General features: G+C 38.7%; 2 protein-coding genes across 2 annotated transcripts in view; one reads left to right on the top strand and one right to left on the bottom strand.

Annotated features, from left to right (window-relative positions):
* ZFC3H1 (zinc finger C3H1-type containing) overlaps positions 1-9,113 on the bottom strand; it is a gene marked incomplete at both ends in the record, with an annotated part of 64,854 nt that extends 55,741 nt beyond the window's left edge. The window contains 2 exons of the mRNA XM_080706362.1: positions 1,256-1,672; positions 8,516-9,113. Of these exons, the coding sequence (XP_080562488.1) occupies positions 1,256-1,672; positions 8,516-9,113 (1,015 nt within the window). The remainder of the gene's footprint in view (positions 1-1,255; positions 1,673-8,515) is intronic.
* An 848-nt stretch (positions 9,114-9,961) lies between these two features.
* THAP2 (THAP domain containing 2) lies at positions 9,962-19,841 on the top strand (the record flags this gene model as incomplete). Its single annotated transcript, XM_080705517.1, has 3 exons — positions 9,962-10,032; positions 16,628-16,823; positions 19,452-19,841. The coding sequence occupies 3 exons, from the start codon at positions 9,962-9,964 to the stop codon at positions 19,839-19,841; spliced, it is 657 nt and encodes a 218-aa protein (XP_080561643.1).
* Between the last annotated feature and the right edge of the window lie 5,553 nt (positions 19,842-25,394).

Below are 25,394 nucleotides of genomic sequence, written 5' to 3'. Positions count from 1 at the left end.
TTCCATACCCAGACCCCCCAAAATAAATAAATAAATAAATAAGGCAACGATGTAGCTTGGAGGGTGAATGCCCCTGGGTTCCATCCCAAGACCTGCAAAGATAAATATAAATAAAAACGGCAGCGGATGTAGCTCAATGATAGGAGAACATTTGTCTACCATGTGCAATATGTTCAATCCCTAGTTTCACTACAACATAAAAGCCATAAATATGAATATTCCATCTGGAAAAGGCAAAACTACTGGGACAGATCTGTACATCTTGGGATGGACTAAGAGTTGAAGGAGGGGTTAACTATAAAAGGACATTTTTTAAGGGATGATGGAACTAGTCTGTATCTTAATTATACTGGCTGGTAATGATTATTGATTCTCCAAACAACCTGTATGTCAAAATTTAAAAAACTATAAAGTAAAAAGAACTCAAGTGTATATAAATTATATCTTATTAATAAAGAAGAAACCACACTAATATAAGGCATAAATGCTCATTTCAATAATGAAGGAAAAAAGATATAACTAACTTCAATATCTACTTATGCTGAAAATCTCAAAGAATAGGGGAAGCCGGGAGTGGTGGCACTCATAATTCCAGTACTTGGAAGGCTATACAGGAGTATCACAGGTTTTACAGGTTCAGCAACATGGTGAGGCCTTCAGCAACCTAATGAGACTTTGTTTTAACTAAAAATAATAAAGTAGGGCAGACTGTGTATCTCAGAGGTAATATGCCCACGTTCAATCCCCAGTACCTCAAAAGAAAAAGCATTCCTTATAAGTTAGGAAACAAACACGCCCATGATTATCACCTATTTTCAGCACTATAAATCCTGGTCAATATGTTAGGTCAAAAGAGAAATAAAGATTAGCAGGAAACAAAAGCTGTCATCATCATCATCATCATCATCATTATTTATAGTACTAGAGCATTCTACCTCCTAGCTATACCCCCAGAACTACTTTTTATTCTTTATTTTGAAACAGGTTCTCACTGAGTTGCAGAGGGCTTCATTCACTAATAGCTGGGACTAGTCACGAACCTGCTATCCTCCTGACTCAGCCTCCCAAATGCTGGGATTACAAGCATACATCACCACGCTCGGCCCAAACTGTCATTATTAAATAAGATGAATGCTCATAAACACAATACAAAACAATTTACAGATAGTCATTTCAATGGAGGGCACTTTGAAAACAACAAGTGACTTCTTTAGAGAAAGTCTCATTCACTAATTGAAATAGTTAATTCCATTACCTTGACTAGATTCAGTAGTGTCGGATTTCAGGGAAGGCTGTTTTGCTCCATCTTTAACTTTTTTCAACCTGTTCTTATCTCCAGGTAAAGTCAATTTTTGCCTGAGTGGTTTTAATTCAAATGCCTGAAAAGTCTTGACCTGTGTTTTCTCCTCAGGAGCTACTTCTTTACTTGAGTCTTTTATAATACTGACATTATCAGTGCTTGTTTGGTCCTCAGAGTTCAATGTTTTAGGATCTTCCTGTACATTCTCTTCTTTGTTACTCAAAGCTAGTTTTTCATCCTTATTGATGCATTCTAATTCCAATTGTATTTGCTTATACTTTAAAAGTAAATCTTCAAAGGTTTCTTCCCCACAGTTTTCACTTTTTGATGAATAATTTTGTTTTCTTGATGGAGATCTTCCAAAACTTTTGGCTGAACAGCATATTAAGGAAACCAGTTTCCAAACATTTTCCAGTTAAATTTAACAAAAAAACAAGTTACAGATGAATTTTCTCCCTTTTTAATGTTTCAAGAAAGATGAACATATATTTTTAGAATTTTCATATTCCATTTAATATATGTTCTACTAATGCCCACTTTCATTATGTGCCCAGATTTCAACTTAACAAGTATCCAATTAAAGAGTCCACTTACAAAATCATTAGTGTCAGTAATTACCAGTAAGTAGTATTCACAGACAGTCCACCTAGTTAGGTTATAGCATCCTTTCTTCTACAAGTACCAGGAAAGCCCATAACAAGCTGGATGTTAAGATTCTTTTCTGAAGGAAGAGGGGAGAAACTGAATGGTTTGTCACAGATGTGGATAATTTATACTTCAGCTAATCAGGAGAAAATGTTTCTTCTCTTTAGTTTCTTCTCATATTTCAAGTTAAAAAAATAAGAGATAGAAAATGAACACTCACTATTAGTACCTAGATTGAAAAGATGTTTTCTTAAAATTTTTAATATATAATAAGCTCAGAGCTCACCAGGTATCCTAACATTCAATATATACACTGCTAAAATAATTATGACCAATCATAGTAAAAATAAATAGAAACATTAAGTAGCACTCAAATATATTTTCTAATTTCAAACAGTTCTTCCAGTCTAGAAGTTAACATAAGAAAAGACACTACTTTGTGTAGTTTTAATACATCATTTGCAAATCACTTTGTACTGATTAGAATATAACATTACAGTTCTCTAAATATGGCCTTTTCTAACAACTCACCGGACAAGCAGCCAGCAAAGATTTTTCAACTCCCCTGATGACCAACTCAAGAGTAAAAATCACCACCAAATATAATAATAAAAGCTGGGCCTGGTGGTGCACACTTGTAATCCCAGTGCTTGGGAGGCTGAGACAGGAGAATTGCACAGGTTCAAAGCCAGCCTCAGCTACTTAGTGAGGCTCTTGGCAACTTAGTGAGACCTTGTTTCCAAATAAAATATAAAACAGGTCTAGGAATATAGCCCAGAGGTAGAAAGCCCCTGGGTTCCACGCCCAGTACCACCAAAAAAAATAAAAAATAAAGTAAATAAACTTCACAACTGAAAGTCTTTAACAATTCTGCAACAAAGTTGTTCTAGTAAATGTTTTTTGTTATTGGTTTTTGCCTTTGATCTCTCCAAAATCAAATTTCTTGAAAGAATATGAGTTTTGTAATACCTTTCAACCAAATGGAATCTGGCTCTGTCTCATTAATTCAACAAAAACTGCACTAAGTTTATCCATCAATGTTTACAAATGTGTGTGTGTGTGTGTGTGTGTGTGTGTGTGTGTGTGTGTGTGTGTAATGGGGAATGAAGCCAGGGGCAAGCTACTTCCCAACCTTTTGTATTTTTAATTTTGAAACAGGGTCTCACTGTTGCCAAGGCTAGCCTCGAAACTGCGATCATCCACCTTAGCCTCCCAAGTACAGGGATTACAAGCACACAGGACTCAAACCTTATTTTACCTGACTTCTCTGAAGCATTTGATACTGTAAACCACTGCTTTCTTGGCTTCCAAACTCCCCTTAGCCTCTGGTTTTTCTACCTTTTTAAAATCTTCACAACTCCATCCTCTTTTTCTCTAACTCCATTGAGTTTTACTTGGACCCTCTCTCCATCTAAAACATTCTAAAGTACTTACATTATTTTATTCATCATAGGAGAGGCATGTGTTCTCATAAGACTTTTGGGCTCTCTTATCTCTACCCACCATGACCCACATCACTGCCAGAGTAATCTTTCTAGAACACAAATCTGATCAGAACTCTCCCCTGGCTTAAATCTTATTAAGAATAGAGACCAAAATCCTTAGAATGAATATAATGGTTTTATGATCTGACCTGTACTTACCTTTCCAATCTTACCTTTTCCCTGCTCATCACAATTTATGCACAGCTTTCTATCTAGGTTTCTCTATTCTTCAACATGACCCCAACTCAAGTGACCTTTTGGTGAAGTCAGAATTACTTATTCTCTTCTTCCCCTTTTCATGCACTCTGTACATAAATACCACAAGTATCTACATTTACCTCTGGCTTTTCAATGAAACCATCTAAAGGCAAACTGCAGTAATAAAAAGTAAATAACACTAAAGACATTTGCAAATAAAAAAGATTCAATATGCTAAAGAAAATAAGAATAGACAAATAAGAAAATGAAATTGAGTTTTGATCATAACTGACTTATCTCCTTCAAGGCTAAACAAAATCTTCAGCCTTTGCCTATACAGGGTAACTGGAATCAAATTAACACTTACCAGATGTAATTTTAAGCATGTTAAGAAGCAATTTCTACCTGAAAATTTTAAAAAGAACTATCTGTTAAAAGCCAGGCTTTAAAATCTGGTTTAAGAAAAAAAAAAAAAAAACAGCTATTCAACCTCTCCACCTGCAGTGAGGATGAATTTTCACTGATAGAGACACTGGCCTAATTATGTTAGCTCTCATCTAATTTGAAAGTTTAAGCCAGGCGTAGCGGTGCACGCTTTTAATTCCAGCATTTGGGAGGCTGAGACAGGAAGATCGCGGTTAGAGGACAGCCTCAGCTACTTAGTGAGGCCCTTTGCAACACACTGAGACCCTGTTTCAAAAAATATAGAATAAAAAATGGAGCTGGGGGTGTAGTCAAAGGAGACTGGTTTAAGAAAGAAAACGTACCTGTCATTAGAAAAAAGTAAAAATGAGCAAGAATGAAGGGATGCAACAGTATGTTTTTTTTTTTTTTTTCCCCTTCAGTACTAAAGATTGAGCCCAGGAACATTCTACCTGAGTTATTCCCCTAGCTCTACTTCTTTCTTCTTCTTCTTCTTTTTTTTTTTTTTTTTGGTGGTACTAGGGTTCCTGGAAGCCCTTCTACCTCCAGGCTATACTCCCAGACCCATTTTATATTTTTATTTGGAAACAGGGTCTCTTAAGCCAGCAAGGCTGGCTTCGAACCAGGCAATCCTCCTGTCTCCACCTTCCAAGCGTGGGGATTACAGGCATGCACCACCACGCCCGGCTTCTTTATTCTTTATTTTGAAACAGGGTCTAAGTTTCAGAGGGCCTAAGTAGCTGAAGCTGGCCACAAACTCGAGATCTTCCTATCTCAGCCTCCACAAATACTGGGATTACAAACATGTGCCAGCATCAGCTTATTGTTTCTTTAAAGCTGAAATGAACATATTTTTGTTTGTTTGTTGTGGTACTGAGAATGGAACCCAGAGGCATTCCACCTCTGAATTACACCTCCAGCCTATTTTTTGGAGGGTGATACTAGGGATTGAACCCAAAGGCATTCTACCTCCAAGTTACACCCCAGCCCTATTTTTTATCTTTTATTTTGAAACAGAGTCTCATTAAGTTGCAGAGGGCCTCACTAAGTAGCCAAGGCTGACCTCAAACCTGCAATACTCCTGTCTCAACCTCCCAAGTACTGGGATTACAAGTGTGTACCACCACACCCAGCGTCCTATTATTTTTTTTTTAAACATGGTCTAAGTTGCACAGGGCCTCATGAAGTTGCTGAGACTGGCCACAAACCTGCAATCCTCCTGTCTCAGCCTTCCAAGTACAGGGATTGCATCCAGCATCACCATACCCAACTGAAATTAGCATATCTTAATTATTACAGATAAAGAAATTATGAAACAGGCAGACACATAAAAGAAACCTGTATTCAGGATACTTCACTTCCAAATTATTAAAATGAAGTCATAGAATTAGTCTCATTCTTTTCTAAGCAGTATTTGTAAAATAAGTCATTTTTATAATTACACAATGTAAATATGAATTAAACAATACAATTGATATTTAAAGTGTTGGAATAAAGGTTTGTGTTACAAATTCTGTTTGCTCACATTACATATAAGTGGGTAGGAACTGTTTTCCCTCTCAAATTCTTATAAAGAACACCACCTCTTGGATAGATAAATGATACTTCATTGAAAACAATGAGCAGAGAAGATCATAACAAGCATCCTTTTCTTAATGTGCAGCATCTGTGAAAACAAAAAGAGCAAGACAGCTTGTTTCTGACAAGTTGTTACAGAAATCAAAGTCACACCACGTGGTCTGAATAATTTCCTATACTCTTTTTTGCAAAATGATATGTCCATTTACTAATAAAAGTACATAAACATAAAAATAAAGGTATATGACAGAGGCCCAAACTGGTACTGAATGAAAAGACAAAGGTAGAAGAAGGTAGGCAAGCCTACTCATCTCTCAATTTTCCAAAACAGAAAATTCTAAAAATCTTTGAGCTCCCAGAGTACCTATCTGAACTTGAACTTTTCTACTAATTATTTAATAATCTACTCATTTGTGGCACTGGGGATTGAATCCAGGGCATTCTACCTCTGAGTTTTACACCCCCACCCCTATTTTATTTTATTTTGAAATAAAGTCTAAGTTGCTTAAGGCCTAAGTAGGTGAGGATGGCCACGAACCTGAAATCCTCCTGTGTCCGCCTCCCAAGTACTGGAATTATAAGTGTGCACCACCATGCCTAGTTTAATTATTTATTTTCATTGTCTTTCTAACAAAAGTACAAGTTTCATCTCTGTAAAAAAAGCACAGAGATGTTTAACCCTTGTTTTTGAATTCAAAATAAAATAACAAATCACAAATTAAAAAATCTTATGGGTTTTCTAATCTTCCTGGGCATAGGTTATCTAATCTTGAAAGAACATTTACTATCTTTGAAAAATTTAGCTGAGTGATGGTGAATGCTAGTAATCCCAGTACTTCGGAGGCTGAGACTGGAAGACCGCAGGTTCATGGCCATCCTCAGCCACTTAGGCGTTCTGCAACTTAGACTCTGTTTTTTCTTTTTTTGAGGGGTAGTGGGGGTTTGTGGTACTGAGTATGGAACCCAGGGGCTTTCTACCCCCGGGGCTACACTCCCAGACTTATCTTCTATTTGGAAACAGGGCCTCACTAAGTTGCTGAGAGCCTCACTAAGTAGCTGAGGCTGGCTTCAAACCTGCACAATCCTCCTGTCTCAGCCTCCCAAATGCTGGGATTACAAGACACCATGCCCAGATTTAGACTGTTTCAAAATAAAATAGATTAGCTACTTAGTTGCTGTCAGCAATTTAGTGAGACCCCATTTCAAAAGAATAAAAATAGGACTGGGGGTGTAGCTCAAAAGTAGAATGACCCTGGATTCAATCTCTGGTACTGGGGGGTGGGGGGTGGGGCTGAATACCTACTTCTCTAAAACAATCCTAGAAAACACAACCCAAAATTTGTAGAAGCAAGTCTTTTCAGGGCACCAACACTAGAAACTGTTGTTTCTTTTTTTTCTTTTGCAGAACTGGGGATGGAATCCAGGGACATTCTAACTCTGAGCTATACCCTCAGCCCTACTTTTTTTTTTAATTCTTATTTGAAACAAGGTCTTACTGAGTTGCAAAGGGCCTCACTAAGTAGTAGCTGAGGCTGATGGCAAACCTCCATCCTCTTGTCTCAGCCTCCCAAATGCTGGGATTACAAGTGTGCACCACTACACCCAGCTCCAAAACTGTTGTTTTTTTACTAAACATTCCTGGCTTTATAGCATGACATTTTGAAAAAGACCTTTCTGCTCTTATTCTATAAAAATAATTTTGTCTGTCAAATAAATGTCATTACCTGTATGTATATTTTAAAAATCATTAACTAGTAATGAAAGTTCTTAATTATTTTTCATAGCTATCAGAGTAAGTCAAGACACAGTTTTACAAGACCACCATAAAATATGCCTTCAGATGATTAATTTCTTAGTATAAATCCTAACAGTTAAAGATAACTGTAAATAAGGTTAGACACAGCAAGAATCAGGTATTTTGCTGTTTTCCTTCTCATCTTGTCCATAATTTACACATTCCTCCATTCATATATTAAAGTGCTGGTAAAATTTTTCTTTTTATTTGGCCCACATTTAGCCAGCACTAAGTTATAAAACGTCCAAAAATCGGCCAGGCATGGTGGCGCAGGCTTGTAATACCAGCGCTTGGGAGGCTGAGACAGGAGGATCACACAGGTTCGAAGCCAGCCTCAGCTACTTAGTGAGGCTCTCAGCAACTTAGTGAGACCCTGTTTCCAAATAAAGTATAAAATAGGTCTGGGAGTATAGCCTGGAGGTAGAAAGCCCCTGGGTTCCACCCCCAGTACCACACACACACACACACACACACACACACACACACAAAAGGTCCAAAAGTGAGCAACCACAGGAAAATTAGTAGTTAAGGGCATAAACTTTCCATTGTTATAGAAAAAGACAACTTGGTTCTACACACACACAATAAAAGGCAGCAGTGAGGAAGAGTAAATCAAGAAGGTAAAAAAAAAAAAAAAAAGATTACAAGAACAGTAGGATTATGTGGAAAATGAAACTGAGATTCCCAATGTAAAAGTGTAATGTACTTAAGTAACGGCATTCCCCAAGCGGTTTACTACTTCTTCCTCCCTCTAATAAAGTTTCACATAACATACAACATACCAGTACTAGCAAAAACCAAGTGCTTATGAAACTCGGGCTTCGGATGTACTATTACAAACCTGATTTGACCGTGTTTGATTCCACTAGTTTACCCCAATTTGTAACACATTAAGGTTAAAAAGCAATAAGATATCCTATAAAACAACCTAAGAAACATCGTTATGTGATTCATGGGAAATACCAAAGAACTTACTTTACACTGACAAAGCAACAATAAGCGGCTCTGAAAAGTTACACTCGTAGGCCTAGTAATGACGCTAAAGGGAACTTTAGGCGACACACCCAGGGCAGACCGCCACGTTAAGGATACAGCTCTTCCGAGGTGGAGAGGGCTCTCGCCAGCTCTGACTGCTGCTGAAGCCGGGTCCCGCTGCTCCTCCCAGAGGAGGTCGACCCCCGGACTTGCCTCCTCGGTCAACCCCTCCTCGCCCCCGACTCCAGCGACTCCCACCCTGGTAGGGCCTGCCTCGAAAGCGGAAACGGTCCAAGGCAATGTGGCTCCGCTCCCAGAAAGACGGCCGGGGGCTGCTCTCGGACAGTGAGCTGGGAGGCATCCGCACGGCCGGCGGATGGGACCGGAACGGCTCTTTGGGTCGGTAGCTGCTGTGTCCCCTGAGGTGGCCCCGCTCCGACGCGTGCCGCGAGCGTGAGAAATTCCTCAGCTGTTGCTGAGAAGAGGACGAGGACGAGGAGGAGCCACCGCCTCCGCCGGATCCACCGCCCCGGGCCGGGTGAGGAGGCCTGCGCCGCGGGTACGGTAACAGCCCGCAGCCGCTGCTGCCGCTGCTGCTCCGGCTCCGTATCTGGCTGTTATTGTCGTCGTCGCTGATCTCTCCATCTTCAAGCTCCCCTTCTTCCTTCGGCGAGAGGCCACTGGAGGCCGCGGCCGAAGTATCTGCGGCCGCCATCCGTGGAGAAGCGCCTTCCTTCCACACCGCCTTAGCCCTCCGTCCCAGGATCCGCCCGACAACTGCCCTCGTCCTGGGCGCCTTCTTTCCTGACAGACCAGGCAGGTGCGGCCTTACCGTGCTCGGACACCCAGCGGGCTCTGCTGCCTAACTTCCCCGCACCCCAGCCCTTACTCGCCCGGCCGCCGCAACCCTGTTCCCTCTCCTAGCGCCCCCTTGCTCCTCCGCGAACAGGGCTCTTCCGCCTCGCGAGAAAGGGGCAGCTGAGGCGGCGGGGCCGTGACGTCACTTCCTGTCGCACGCAGGAAACGAGATTTCCAAGTCGCGCGATAACGCGGACCGCGCAATGCTCGCTTAGATTTGTAGTCCCCCGCCTGTCATCTGGTTGGTCCTGCCAGTGGAAGGTGCCCGCCCGTCCCTGCCTCTGGACGCGTGCCTCGGTGGGCGGACCCGCTCTGGTTGCAGATTTTCGAGCATTTTGTAGTAATCGGAGCAGAAAACGCCTCTATCTTTTAAAGGCTGTGAGGACCCCTGCCACAGAGACGCAGTAGACCTACTCCCTTTGGGGGCGGGGCCGCCATATTTGTGAAGGCAGACGAAGGCGCCTGGAGTTCCAGGATGGTCGGCTCTGCAGGCTCAAATCCGCCATATTAATAAAGAGAAAGGGAAGGTTGACCCTCCCTCGCACCCCACCCCCCATACACACCCCTTTCTTCCCACCGAGCTCTCTCGGTTAAGCTCCGCGGGCCCTTCGCTTGCCTCAATTGTTTAGCCTCTGCCCGAAAGAAGCTTAGGAGTCGGCGCCTCAGAACAGGCTTAAGATAGCGCCGAATGAGGGGGAAAGGGAAATGCCGACCAATTGCGCCGCAGCGGGCTGTGCTACTACCTACAACAAGCACATTAACATCAGCTTCCACAGGTAACCTGGGCAGGGAGTGGGGTGACGAAATGGGTGATACTAGTCTTGGTATCGCTGGTGTGGAAGGAGCAGGAGGATTCTACTAATTTTATTAACTTTCCCAGCTAGTAGCAGGGAAGACATCATTTTTGTCCTTTGTGCTTCTCAAAACTGTCCCGATCTTTCTCTCCTTTCAGGGAAAGTTTACTCATTTTCTAAAATAAACCCTAGTACTGTACGGTGACGACCCCTTGGAGAAAAAGTGACGGGAGGAAACCTTAATTTTCTATTCTTTCACCATTAAGTATTCGCCCGTGTTTTGAAATGAATGACGCCATAAGAGGGGGAAAGAGATATTTCCCCCTTCAGATAAACAATCGCGTTTTTAAAAGATTGCTTTCTTCCCATTGAAACTGGGAAAACCTCACTAACTGAATTGACGTAGGAAGCATTTAGCTTTTTAATAGCCACAGACAGTAACTGTGGAATATCATTGATAGACATGGAATTAAGCTATGGTAATGAAAGTGCAAAAGATAAGATTTCTTGCTTGACCGGAGTAATAGAGCCTAGATTTTTAGTTTTTCTTCGTTTGCTGGAAAAGCAATCAAAATTCTTTAACTCTATTAAGCCAGAGCCAGAACACTTGAAAGTACTTTGAAAACTGCCTGAAACATAATAGGTACCTAGTAAATGTACCTGTTATACTTCAAGTGCCTTCCACCTGATTGAAAAAGAAATACTAAAAATTAAGTGAACCTGCTTGTGGTGACGCATGACTGTAATTCCAGTAATTGGGGAGCTGAGACAGGAGGATAATGGTTCAAGGACAGCCTCAACAACTTAGTGAGCCCTCACTCAGCAACCTAGAGACACTGTTTTAAAAAAAAAATTTTTTTTTAAAGGCTGGGCGTGTAGTTCGGAGAAAGAATGCCTCTGGGTCTAATCCCCAGTACCACACATGCCAAAAAAAAAAAAAAAAAAAACTTAAGGAAAATAGTTCTGATTTTATGATGTTATATAACCTCACAACTTACATGAGCTATATGGGATATAGAAAAATATCTTTGACCTTTTTCCTACCTCGCTATTACTAAATGCAACAATCCCTTACTAAGAAGCCACCACTTTAATTAAAAAACAACCCGTGCCTGTAATTCAAGGACTTGGGAGGCTAAGATAAGAGAATGGCAAATTAAAGGCTAGCTCAGCAACTTAAGTGTCTTTCAGCAACATAATGGACACTGTCTCAAAATAAAAAAGAAATAAAATAGGAGCTGGGTGTGGTGACCTACACTTGTAATCCCAGTATTCCACAATTTAGTGGGACCGTTTCAAAATAAGGAATAAGCCGGGCATGGTGGCACACTTGTAATCTCAGCATTTGGGAGGCTGAGACAGGAGGACCACTGTTCACAGACAGCCTCAGCTACTTAGTGAGGCCCTCTGCAACTTAGTGAGACCCTGTTTCAAATAAAGATTAAAAAATAGGTCCGGGAATATAGCCCAGAGGTAGAAGGGTTTCCAGGAACAACTTCAGCTACTTAGGGAGACCATCTACAACTTAGTAAGAACCTGTTTCAAAATGAAGAATAAAAACTAGGGCTGGGGGTGTAGCTTGGAAGTAGAATGCCCCTGGGTTCCATCCCTATTACTGCAATAAATAAATAAATAAATAAATAAATAAATAAATAAGGCTGGGAGTGGGAGACCAGAGGTAGAATGCCCCTGGGTTATTCTATCCCTGATACCACCAAAAACAAAAACAAAACAAAACACTGTAAGCCAGGCATGGTGGTGCATGCCTGTTATCCCAGTACTTTGGAGGTTGAGAGAGGAGGGTGACAGGTTCAAGGACAGCCTCAACAAGTAGTGAGACTCTCAACAACCTAGTGAGACCCTGTTTAAAAACAAAAAATAAAAAGGGGTGGGGATATAGCTCAGAAGTAGAATGCCAATGCCCCTAGGTTCATTTCCTAGTACCACACACACACAAAACGCATTTTAAGGATAATACTTCCTATTTCATAAATGCAAACAATATTTAATTAAACCTTAAAGACTTCATGATAGTCTCCTTTATCCTCACTTACAAATTATGTTGCTTAAATTTACTGTATCAATTTTTTTTGGGGGGGCAGTGTAGGGATGGAATCCAGGGGCATTCGACCTCCGAGCTATACCCCCTGCCTTAATTTTTTTATTATTTATTTTGAAACAGGGTCTCACTGAGTTGCATAGAGCCTCACTAAGTAGCTAAGGCTGTCCGCGAACCACGATCCTCTGGTCTTGGCCTCACGAATGCTGGGATTACAAGCGTGCGCCACCACGCCCAGCTTGTGTATCAATTTTTTTTTTTTTTTACCTCTTAGCCTACTCCAGTCTTGAGTTTCCCTAATAAACTGAAATGGCCCTTGCTAACATAACTTCTGCATCTTTCTACACTCATTTTTCATGTTGTCTGGTGATTTCCTCCTTGAAATACTCTGCTTTGAATTCAGTAATTTTGTGATTTTCTTCTTTGGCTTATCTTCATTCCTACTGCTAGCCCTTTTCCCTACCCCCTAACCTAAGTCTTCACACTCTTATCTCTTGTCAGTCCTACAGATCCAACATCCCTACTGAACTGAGCAGCCCTCAAACATACCCCCTTCCTGTACTCCCTTCTCAGGAAGTGGGAATGCAATGCACCTGGACACGTAGACGTCGGCCTCCTTTGATTGCTTACGTCCCCTTTTGGTCTGATTATTACAGCAGCCTCCTAACTGGTTCACGGCTTCCAATCAGGCACTGCTGACAACTCTTCCACAATCAGTAGTGTACAGCTAAATATTTAACAACTGGCTGTTCTGGGAAGGGGAAAGGCCTGATTTGTAGTATCTGCTCAATTTCCCAAATATAAATATGCCTTACCAAGGTTGATTTCAAACTGCCAATATGATGCAATCATGGAATTGAGATGTTTAAAACCACACTACCAATGGTATTTTCACTGTATAAATATAGCAGACATTAAACAACATTAAGAGAATAGATAATGGGAAAATAATTAGGAAATTGGAGCTGTGGTATTTATAATTTTAGGGCTTTATTTAATTGCTAGTTTATATAATTTAGTTGTTTAAGAATAGTTGTGTTTAACAACCACTTTGAAAATTTTCTGTTAACAGTTATCTCTTATACTTCAGCAATGTAGCAAGACTAAGCAACCTAGTGAAATTGTTTCAAAATAAAATATGCCGGGGCTAGTGGCACAAACTTGTAATCCCAGCATTTGGGAGGCAGGGATCATGGTTTGTGGACAAGACAGTGAGGTAGACCTATTTTATACTTTATTTGGAAACTGGGTGTCACTAAGTTGCTGAGAGCCTCACTAAGTGGCTGAAGCTGACTTCGAACTTGTTCAATCCTCCTGTCTCAGCCTCCCAAGCACTGGGATTACAAGCATGCACCACCAAGCCTGGCTCACCCACTCTTTTGATCATGAAAAACACCTCTAGTAAGATGAGATTTCTAAAACAGTTATAAAATTACTAAGTAGAATTTGCCCAAAGTCCCATTTGAGACTGACTTCCCAATTAAGGACTCAGATTTTTATTTTCTTCTTTTGGTGGGTGGCACTGGGGATGGAACCCAGGGGCCTTTTGCCTCTGGGCTAAACTCCCAGACCTATTTTTATATTTTATTTGGAAATAGGATGACACTAAGTTGCTGAGAGCCTCACTAAGTAGCTGAGGCTAGCTTTGAACCTGTGTGATCCTCCTGTTTTAGCCTCCCAAGTACTGGGATTACAAAATGGGCCACCACGCCCAGCAAGGAGCCAGTTTAAAATAGAGCTTTAAAAAAAAAAAGCCTCTATATCTGAAGTGTCTTATACAAATTATCATTATCATTTGTATATAACAAAGTATATAACACAACAAAGTATTTATTTGTTCTGAAACTTTGCTGAGGCCCCAACAAGAAATGTACTTAATTAGGGTTTGAATTTTAGCTAAAGCCTTAGGGAACATTTCCAAACCATTTGATAATAGAGATTTTTTCATAAATATCATTAAGAGGTGAGAACTAGAAAAAGTGGATAAGTTCATCAGAAAGTGTCTATTGTCTAGTAAAATTGAAAATAGATATATGAAAATATGAACTGTAAATGACATACAAACGTTAATATCTCCTGGCTATGATTGGAGTTGGAAGGGGGAGAGAGATATTTACTATAAATTTAGGTTTTCATCCCTTTATACCCCTCATCTCTGGCGATGTGACCAACTGAGTATCATCTGTGTGATATTGCAAAAGTTGTTACCTGCTGAGCCTGCACTTGGAGCTTCAGAACCATGTGGACTTCTAATGTGGATTTTATGGTTCCTGTATTTGGAGGGTGCTGGGGATTGAAGCAGGGTCTCACTCAGGTTAGACAAGCACTCTGCCACTGAGCTACACCCCAAGCCTCAATTCTTTTTATGCATAAATCAGTTCATAATTGAAACTTAAGGGATAGTCATCAAATTAAAGAGGCATACTCAAACTTCTTATATGAAAGCTGATTCTTAATATTTACAAGTCATCAATGCAGTTAAATTTTTTAGAAACAGCCCTTTATTTGCCCCTTCTTTGACAGGTACACGCTGGGTGCATGCAAATTTATCTTATATTTGCAGTACAGGGGATGGAACCCAGGGGCATTGTACCTCTGAGCTACACCCCCTGCTTTATTTATTTATTTATTTATTTATTTATTTATGTGAGTCTAGGGATGGAACCCAGGGGCATTCGACCTCTGAGCTATACCCCCTGCCCTATTTTTTATTCTTTATTTTGAAACAGGGTCTCACTAAGTTGCAGAGGGCCTCATTATATAGTTAAGGCTGTCCCCAAACCACTCACATGGCTAAATATATCTTATATTTGAAACAAATATGAAAGGAAAAACATTGCTTTGTAACATTTTTACTTTTAGTAATTATGCCTTATGCTGCACTATATAACTTAAAGAGGTTTTTTTTTTTTAAGTATGATTTTTTAAAAAATACACAATTTAGCCAGGAATGGTGGTACACTCTTATAATCCCAGTGCTTTGGGAGGCTGAGACAGGAGGATCGCACAGGTTTGAAGCCAGCCTCAGTTACTTAGTGAGGCTCTTAGCAACTTAGTGAGATCCTGTTTCCAAATAAAGTATAAAATAGGTCTGGGAGTTAGCCTGAAGGTAGAAAAGCCCCTGGGTTCCACCCCTAGTACCACAAAAATAAATAAATAAATAAATAAATAAATAAATAAATAAATAAATGCAGTTTAACCACATGGAAGTAATACAATGAATTATTAATGAAAATATTCTGTATTTATATTAATGTAAAAATTTTATTGAGTTTCTTCTGTCTGCAATACACTGTGCTAGGTGTTAAACATAAACCAGTTTTTAAACTATGATGATCCCTATCTTCAAGAAACATTTATCATACTTGAAATAAATTAAGGCCAGACATAGTAGTGCAAGCTTGTAATCCCAGCATTCGGGAGGCTGAGACAGGAGGATCTTGGTTCCTGGACGGCCTTAGCTACTTAGTGAGGCCCTCTGCAACTCAGTGAGACCCTGTTTCAAAATAAAGAATAAAAACTACGGCTGGGGGTGGAGCTTGGAGGTAGAATGCCCCTGGGTTCGATCTCCAGGACTAGAAAAAAAAAAGGACATATATTAAAATAGAAAAATTAGAAAACAATGTGGTGTCATAATAAGGGAAGGCAGAGGAAGGAGCAACAGAATCTGCCCAGACTTCCCTTGATAAAATTTAATCTTGAAAGCCAGGCGTGGTGGCACACTCTTGTAATCTCAGTGTTCTGGAGGCTGAGACCAGAGGATTACTGTTCGAGGGCAGCCTCAGCTACTTAGTGAAGCCCTCCGCAACTCAGTGAGACCCGGTTTCAAAATAAAGAATAAAAAATAGGGCAAGGGGTGTAGCTCGGAGGTAGAATGCCCCTGGGTTCCATCCCCAGACCCACACACACAAAAAAAAATTTAATCTTTAGATACTGATCAAGTCAGGTGTGGTGGTGCATTCCCATAATTCCAGTACATTTGGAGGGTGAAAAGAGTAGGATCTCAGATTCAAGGCCAGCCTCGGCAACTTAGCAAGACCCTGTTTCAAAACAAAAAGGGCTGGGGGTGTAGCTTAAACACAGAATGCCTCTGGATTCAACCCCCAGTAAAACACACACACACACAACAGTGGAAATAGATATATGATCTATCTTAACAGTGAACACCAGCGGCACATCAAAGCATTGTGAATTTACTAATGCTAATAATAGTTCTATGTAAAATGTATCTAGATTATGTTAGTCATGTTTTGTTTACTGTTTATGTTAAGAACTAGGATAGGAAAAAAATGCCTCTTTTAAAAGCAATAAAAAATAAAGTCACATAAATTTGTTTTTTTTACAGTTTTTAAAACTTAAAAAATTAGTATGAATTGTTTCTCTTTCAATAACTAGGTATTGTGAGTTTAAATTTTTTATGTAAATGGGAGATACTTTTAAATTCTTGTAAATATTTAGGTGTAGCCAGAAGTATGATAGTTGGAATTTGAGTTGCCTTTTTGGTTTGTTTGTTTTAAGGTTTCCTTTGGATCCTAAAAGAAGAAAAGAATGGGTTCGCCTAGTTAGGCGCAAAAATTTCGTGCCAGGAAAACATACTTTTCTTTGTTCAAAGCACTTTGAAGCCTCCTGTTTTGACCTAACAGGACAAACTCGACGACTTAAAATGGATGCTGTTCCAACCATTTTTGATTTTTGTACCCATATAAAGTCTATGGTAGGTAATGTTACTCTGCTTTTTTTAAAAAAAAGTCATTTTTTTAAGAACCCATTCCTTTTTGTTTATACAAGGGAACAATTCAGAATATCTTGAAATTCATATATAGTGATATCCCTCAAAAAAGCTACAGACCGCCGGGCGTGGTGGCGTTCGCTTGTAATCCCAGCATTCGGGAGGCTGAGACAGGAGGATCGCGGTTCACGGACAGCTTCTGCTACTTAGTGAGGCCCTCTGTAACTTAGTAAGACCCTGTTTCAAAGTAAAGAATAAAAATCAGGGCAGGGGGTGTAGCTCAGAGGTTGAATGCCCCTGGGTTCCATCCCCAAGCCCCCCCACACACAAAAAAAGCTACAGACCTTCATTTTATGTAGTAAAGGTGTAAGCTAGAATCAGAGCTCAAATCTCCTGACTCCCAATATTCTTTCCCCAGCTCAAATTATTTTACTATACAGGTTTAGCATCCCTAACCTAAATTTTGAATAAGGATGCTCAACTGTTAATCTGTAAAGTATTCTAAAATCTGAATAATTCTAAAACCTGAACCATTTCTGGCCCCAAGCATTTTGAATAAGGGATACTCATCCTATATTTAAATGTGATACTACTACCATTTATTATCAATAAATGTACCATTGGGTAAAACTGAGAAACAGTATCCATGAAATCTCCAGCATCAAATCCGGCATGGTGGCACAGGACTGTAATCCAAGTATTTGGGAGGGTAAGACAGGAGGGTCACAGGTTTGAGGCAAGCCTCAGCAACTTAGCAAGACCCTTAGCAACTCAGGGAGACCCTGTTTCAAAATTTAAAAGTAAAAAGGGTTGAGGTGTAGCTTGGAGGTATAATGCCCCTGAGTTCAATCCATAGTACCAAACAAAATTAAAAAAAAAAAAACCTCCAGCATCATTCTCTGATTTTAAGATGATATACAAATACGTGCTAAGTACTTCAATAGCAAGACACTCTGAGTTATACCAAAGGATTTATGTTCAGAGCATGGCATAACAGAAAACTTCATAGAGCTTAAGCATTCATTTTGGGCTTGAGGACTTGAGATTATGGAACTTTGGAAGTTTTTGATCTTGCACAGAACAATTGTAATTGAAAATAAGAACAAAATCCAGTGGGTTGGCAGCCAGGCATGGTGGTGGCGCAGCATTTGGGAGGCTGAGACAGGAGGATTGCGGTTCACGTACAGCCCTAAGCTACTTAGTAAGGCTCTTTGCAACTCACTGATACCCTGTTTCAAAACAAAGAATAAAAAAATAGGGCTGGGGGTATAGGAGGTAGAATGCCCCTGGATTCCATCCCCAGTACTGCAAAAAAAAAAAAGACAATGGGTTGAAGGATGTTTGGGAAATTATCAAATGGTTAACAAGTGACATTCTAAAGGAATGAGAGAATTAATATATCGGATGAATGAATTAAAACTTGCATTTTACTGAGTTAAGGAAGATCTGAACAGAGAAGAAAAGCTAACTGAGAAAGATAGGGTCATCCAAAGAAAAAAATGAATACAAATAGAGGGTTATGCTTTGAAAGGGAGGGACAGACATCTTTTCCTCAAAGAGGAAAAGCCAAAGCTTTTCCTGAATTATTAATGACAAACTTGTACATAGACATGAGTTAGTATCTGAATGGGAAAGGAAATTGTGGTTTCCTAATCCCACAACTGTTAGAAAGCTTCAGAATGTCAAGAACTTTACTTCTGAATCTTTGACACTGGAGCAACTCAATAGTACTTAGGATATAATATATACTTAAATATGTCTTGATTTTGAAATGCATCTTACTTCTGCAATTTTGATAATTTATTCACCTAATAAATTAGCCAAGATAGATGCTGGTATAAAGAGCAAAAGAGAATCCCTGACAATTTCATACACAGAAGGACTAAGTATAGGTTTCATAAGGACAGGAATTATATTTGTTTTATTTGTTTACCATTATTTCCCTGAGAATTCATAGTTTGTGTTTCAATAAGTATTTATTTAATGAATGAAAGACACCATATTATGAAGATATGATATAATCTGGAAACTAAAACTGGTTTAACATTCCTGGAGTATATGTAACAAGTAAGTCTTCAGGTTTCTGATTTGGGCAAAAGGTTCCTAGCCAGATTTTAAATCCTTTCTAAACAATTAATAAATAAATCTCAGAAGCTTGATATGTGAGAATACGTTTCTATAGATCCTTCAGTTTTTATCTGAGTAAGCTTATGCCTAAAATATTCATTAAAGTGAGAGAATAATATTTAACTAAAATGTGTGTAAGATCATCTAAACACATGCTAAAGCTGCCTAAATAGAAAATCACAATGTCTTTCAATTTCCATAGTGTCATACTCAGTAATTTGGAAAATACCTTTGAAGTCCATTATTTATTCCAAGTAAATGTTTGAATATCTCTGATGAGAAAGGACAAAAAGTGACTAGAGTTCATTTAACCTGTTGAGAAACAACCCATAATTACATGAGATAGCCTGCTACCATTTCCCATCAAACTTTCTAAATGAGTTCTTAAAGAAACAGTTTAAATACCATTATCCAAAATCGGACAGTTTTAACTTTTTTGTGATATTCCATAATTTATGTTCAACTCTCTAATTTTATTTGGCTCAGAAACTCAAGTCAAGGAATATTTTGAAGAAAAACAACAGTTGTACATCAGCCGAACCATCTACTTTAAAATCAAACATTAGTAGTCAGCAAGTGCTACTTGAACATAGTTATGCCTTTCGGAACCCTATGGAGGCAAAAAAGAGGATAATAAAACTGGAAAAAGAAATAGCAAGCTTAAGAAGAAAAATGAAAACTTGCCTACAAAAAGAACGCAGAGCAACTCGAAGATGGATCAAAGCCACATGCTTGGTGAAGAATTTAGAAGCAAGTAACATGTTACCTAAGGGCATATCAGAACACATTTTGCCAACTGCCTTAAGCAATCTTCCTTTGGAAAATTTCAAGATTCTTGAACAAAGCCAACAAGATAAAACATTACCAATTCTCTAAATCTGAGCAGACCAAGATTACCTTTAAGTTTATCTTGCACAGAACTTGATGCTCATCTTTCATTCTTTTCAGAAAGTAAAGATATTTATGGCAATTATGCCAAAATTGAGTATTTAATAAAGTTTTACTTGAAGTACCATTATTACTGTATAACTTATGAAGACTTGATTACAAAGGAAAATTGAAAACTTTTGATGAAACTTTTATTTGAGAATGAATGGAAGTGCCTTACATGAGGATTATGTATTTAAAAGTTTTGCTAGGAAATTGTATGTCTGCAAGGTGTTTGTGTTTCTGTCTTTTTAAACTACTTTGAAAAAACAGCCTATGACAAGTAATATGTTTAATTTATATTAGAAAAAAAGGTTTTTCCTGTACCAAAGTTGGGCTACTATATTCTAAATAAGATGCTAAAGTAGCAATGAATCACAATAAATGTGACTTTAAAACTGCTGGGTTTTGTATTAATTAAATTGTTATTGGCACTGTGGTTTGAAAAATTTATAGAACAGAGCCGGGCGTGGTGGCGCACGCTTATAATCCCAGCATTCAGGAGGCTGAGACCAGAGGATCACAGTTCGTGGACAGCCTCAGCTACTTAGGCCATCCACAACTTAGTGAGACCTTGTTTCAAAAAATAAAGAATAAAATATAGGACAGGGGCTGTAGCTCAGAGGTCAAATGCCCCTGGGTTCCATCCCCAGACCCACGAAAAAGAAAAAGAAAAAGAAAGAAAGAAAGAAAGAAAGAAAGAAAGAAAGAAAGAAAGAAAAGAAAAATTTAGCCCGGCGTGGTGGCGCACGCTTGTAATGCCCGCGCTTGGGAGGCAGAGACAGGAGGATTACGCAGGTTCGAAGCCAGCCACGCGCACTGGCTTAGGAGACCCTGTTTCCAAATAAAAATATAAAAATAGGTCTGGGAGTGTAGCCCGGAGGTAGAAGGGCTTCCAGGAACCCCAGTACCACCAAAAAAAAAAAAAAAAATTTATAGAACAAAACATAAGGTACAGAGAAGGTTCTTTTAGACTTTCTGTATTTTTTTTAGGCAGTAAGTCTATCATGGCTTTCCTTGTAAGAACATTGGATTTTGAAATAAGTGGTAAATGTTTTCAAAATATTTTTGAATGTGAAGTACCTTAGAGTCATCCAAACTCTTAATGGGGCTTCAAGTACTTCAAACTAGTAAAACCCTGTAGCTGATTATACTCACTTTCTAAGAAAACATGTGAAATAATGTAAAGGTCAGGATCGAGCTTTTACCTTAGTAAGCACAAGTAAATATGTATTACTCTTTCTCATAATAAAACTATTTTATTTCTACCTTCAAAACTGTTGAATTGATAAACAAATATATTACCAAGTTCCTTGTAGCAACACCTCTCTGCTCCCCTGAGTTGTGTTGACAGCAAAACTCTTAACTGAGCTGGGTGTGGTGGCGCAGGTTTGTAATCCCAGTACTTGGGAGGCGGAGACAGAAGGATCGCAGGTTCTCAGCCTCAGCTCCTTAGCAAGACCCTCTACAACTTAGTGAGAACCTGTTTCAAAATAAAGAAAAAAAAATAGGGCTTGGGGTATAGCTTGGAAGTAGAATATCTCTGGGTACAATCCCCAGTACTGAAAAAAAAAAAAAAAAGTCAAATTTATCTTACACATCAGTTTAAATTTTATTTTTTAATGAGTCAAATAGAACCACCAAAATGCATGAGGGAAATGAAATGTAGTTTTCTATAAGAATATATGTATGTCTATTATAAAGTTATGCAAATGCTATAAGTATATTTTATAAATTAAAAGTATTAGAACTAGCGGCTAAGAGTATAGCTCAATGGTCAGGTGCTTGCCTAGCAGTCACCAAGCCCTGGGTTGAGTTTCCAGCAGCAACAACAAAAAGTAGTATCAGAACTATTCTTATGGTTGCCACTTAAACAGTTAAAAGGGTTTGCCTTATTTTACCAAGTGTTTAAAGAACTCTTCTTTCAAAAAGCTTTGGTCAAATCATGTAAACTTTATTAATAAACTATTTAATCCTACTTCAAGCTTCTGATACTACCATATGAAAGTAACATATGCCTAACTTTAAATTATCAAAAAATTTTCCTATAAAGAATTGGCACAAGCCAGGCGTGGTGACGCACGCTTGTAATCCCAGCATTTGAGAGGCTGAAACAGGAGGCTCTCAGTTCACAGACAGCCTCAACTACTTATGCCCTTTGCAACTCAGTGAAACCCTGTTTAAAAATAAAAAATAGGGCTGGGGATGGAGCTTGGAGATAGACTGCCCCGGGGTTCCATCCCCAGTACCAAAAAAAAAAAGGTACTTTTTTAAGCCAACTGCTTAAGTTGCCTGTTTTTAAAAATGACATTTGCTTGAATCCTAACAAACTTTTTACAATATTAACACTTTTTATTCTAAGCAAATGCAAAGGTATGAAGTCTTTTAGTTCTCCTGCGATACTTAGAACAAATATTTATGAAAATCCTTTTACATATCCTTGTTAGCATTTTTTTTTTTTTTTTTTTTTTGGTGGTACTGGGTTTCCTGGAAGCCCTACTCCCTCCGGGCTATACTCCCAGACCTTTTTTTATTTATTTGGAAACAGGGTCTCTTAAGCCAGCGAGGCTGACTACGAACCTGCGGGATCCTCCTGTCTCTGCCTCCCATGCTACACAAGCGTGCGCCACCACGCCAGGCCTTATTAGCATTTCATCTTTATCTTATTATTAGATATAGTTCCTTAAGATGATCATTGCATGCTTTTCTCTAATATGGTTTCAAATTCCTTTATATAATCTCATATCAGTAATCAAGAAACCCATGCAGATCATATCTACTTTATAACAACATAAATTGGGCAAATAATCTTTTCTTTTTTTAGTACTGAGGATGGAACCCAGGGGCATTCTACCTCCGAGCTACATTCCAGCCCTATTTTTTATTCTTTATATTGAAACAGGATCTCACTGACTTGCAGAGGGCCTCACTAAAGTAGCTGAGGGTGTCTGTAAACCATGATCCTCCTGTCTTAGCCTCCTGAATGCTGGGATTACAAGCGTGTATCACTACACCCGGCTTAAATAATCATTTTAATATAAATTATGTTTTCCAAGTATGAATCTCATGTGATTCATCCCATCAACCCATATAAAAAAAGAACTACTTAACTAATGCAGCTTAGTTCCTATCTACAATATCTTGATATCTTAATACTTTAAGAATTATAAAACATAAAATACAAGCTTTTGGCCAAGTTAATCTTCATTCACTATTTGACACTATTGAATAAACTACTGTTCAGTAATTTTAAAGTAATATTTTGTTTTCTTCTTCATGTAGTTTTCACTTTACTACCCTTGTTTTCCTGCATCAAATTGTTTTATTAATGTATATCTACCTACCCTAAAACTATCTACATTCATGGAGAAAAACCTAGGAGAGTGTGTGTGTGTGTGTGTGTGTGTGTGTGTGTGTGTGTGTGTCACTGGGTATGGAACCCAGGGGCATTCTACCTCTGAATGATACCCCTTCTCTGTTTTATTCTTTTATTTTGAAACAGTTTCACTAAGTTGCAGTGGGCCTTACTAAGTTGCTAAGGGTGGTAGTGAACCTGTGATCCTTCTGTTTCAGCCTCTCAAATACTGGGATAACAGGTATGCACCACAATGCCCTGCAAAAGGAATCTCTTAAAATCCTGTTTTTAGTTTGCTGATAGCATTCTGACTATATACCACACAAAAATCATCAAAATTATAACAATTCTTTTTCCATGGCTGAACACAACAGAGATCTTCTTCATTCATTGTGTCTGTTAGGCACTATCCTATCCCCCAGCCCTGGAAAAAAAGTCCAAGGCTAGGAACTTTGAAGATGAATATTGGCCTGAGGAGTATGTGCATAGCATGCACAAGGCCCTGGGCTCAATCCGCAGCACCACCACCACCAAAAAATAAAGGATGGATATGACATGATTTTCTGCTCTTAAATTGCTAAAGCCTCTTGACAACAAATAATATTTATAATACAACATGATGTGAAAACGTAGGTGTGAAATATTTTAGTGAACACTGCTGATTTTTTTTTTTCTAGTACTGGGGATGGAACCCAGAGGCTTTCTACCTCCAAGCTACACTCCCAGATCTATTTTATATTTTATTTGCTGAGAACCTTACTAAGTCTCTGAGGCTGGCTTCAAACCTGTGCGATCCTCCTGTCTCAGCCTCCCAGGTAATGAGATTACAAGCGTGTACCACCACGCCAGACTCCACTGCTGAATTTTTATTTTTATTTATTTATTTTTTGGTACTGGGGGTGGAACCCAGGGGTTTTTCTACCTCTGGGCTATACTCCCAGACCTATTTTATACTTTATTTGGAAACAGGGTCTCACTAAGTTGCTAAGAGCCTCACTCAGTACTTGAGGGTGGCTTTGAACCTGTGGGATCCTCCTGTCCCAAGTGCTGGGATTACAAGCGTGTGCCACCACGCCCAGCTCCACTGCTGAATTTGAACTCAATGAAAATAAAAACTTTTGACCTTTTTATAATCAAAATGTTTTTCTTTTGAAGTGAAACACTTTATTTTTTTATGGGGGTATTGCTATATATGCTAGGCTGGTATCAAACTCATGAATTTAAGGGAATCTCTGAGTACTGGGACTACAGGCCTGTGCTACCATACCCAACTCAGATTTCTTCTGATTTACCAAAGGAAGTAGAACACTGAAGTTTGACCTGAATTACAATGTTACTCAAGTTGTACAACAAAATTTTAACCCTTTAAAATGAAAACTGAACAAATTCCTAACAGTATCTTTACTAAAAAGAAAACAGTTGTAAAGAAAATACTACATCAAATCCAAATACTAGAGTTGACTTGAAATCAAGTTTTGTACAAAATAGCAAACTCCTTATTGCAAATTTCTAAAATAATGTAACTCAGTCTTACAAAACAGTTGGCACTCATTTGTTCTTTTTTCTTACAAACTCTCTGTGTGGTGGGTGGTATTATCACTCATTTACACAAGAAAAAAACTTTGTTACTTTAACTTATTTATTCATCCAGGCCAAGTTGTACAACAAATAAGTGTCTCTGTGGCCCAGAATGTTCTAGAATGAAATCTTCTGCCTCCAAATCTCCTTTGCCCTCCGCGTTCTAACCCCTTAACATACAAATCACGTTAAAATAGATTAAAAAAAAAATAAAGCTTTATATGTATGTAAAGCTAGTCTGAGGTCATTGTTGATCTTTTCTACATAGACTGTATTTTATTTCATTTCTCAAAGTTAGAATATAGGTCAATTTTAATTTTGGTATATGGTTCATCTTTATATCAGAAATAGGACTCTTTTGATATCTAGATATAAACTCTTTAAACTTAAGGATTTTGTAATGTATATTAAGCAATTGCATACTGTATTCACAAAAATGTATTCAAAGAATGTTTATATTAAAACCCTTTTTCCAAGGAAATTACTGTCATGCTTGTTATTTCCAAAAAAATTACAAACATTTCTAAGTCCTTTCTCTAATTTGACCTCTAAAACTTCAGAAGAATTTC

The sequence above is a fragment of the Muscardinus avellanarius genome (assembly GCF_963383645.1).
Source record: "Muscardinus avellanarius genome assembly, chromosome: 11".
Lineage (NCBI taxonomy): Eukaryota > Metazoa > Chordata > Mammalia > Rodentia > Gliridae > Muscardinus > Muscardinus avellanarius.
The sequence above is the reverse complement of the archived record's forward strand: the minus strand, read 5'-3'. Positions and strand labels throughout refer to the sequence as shown.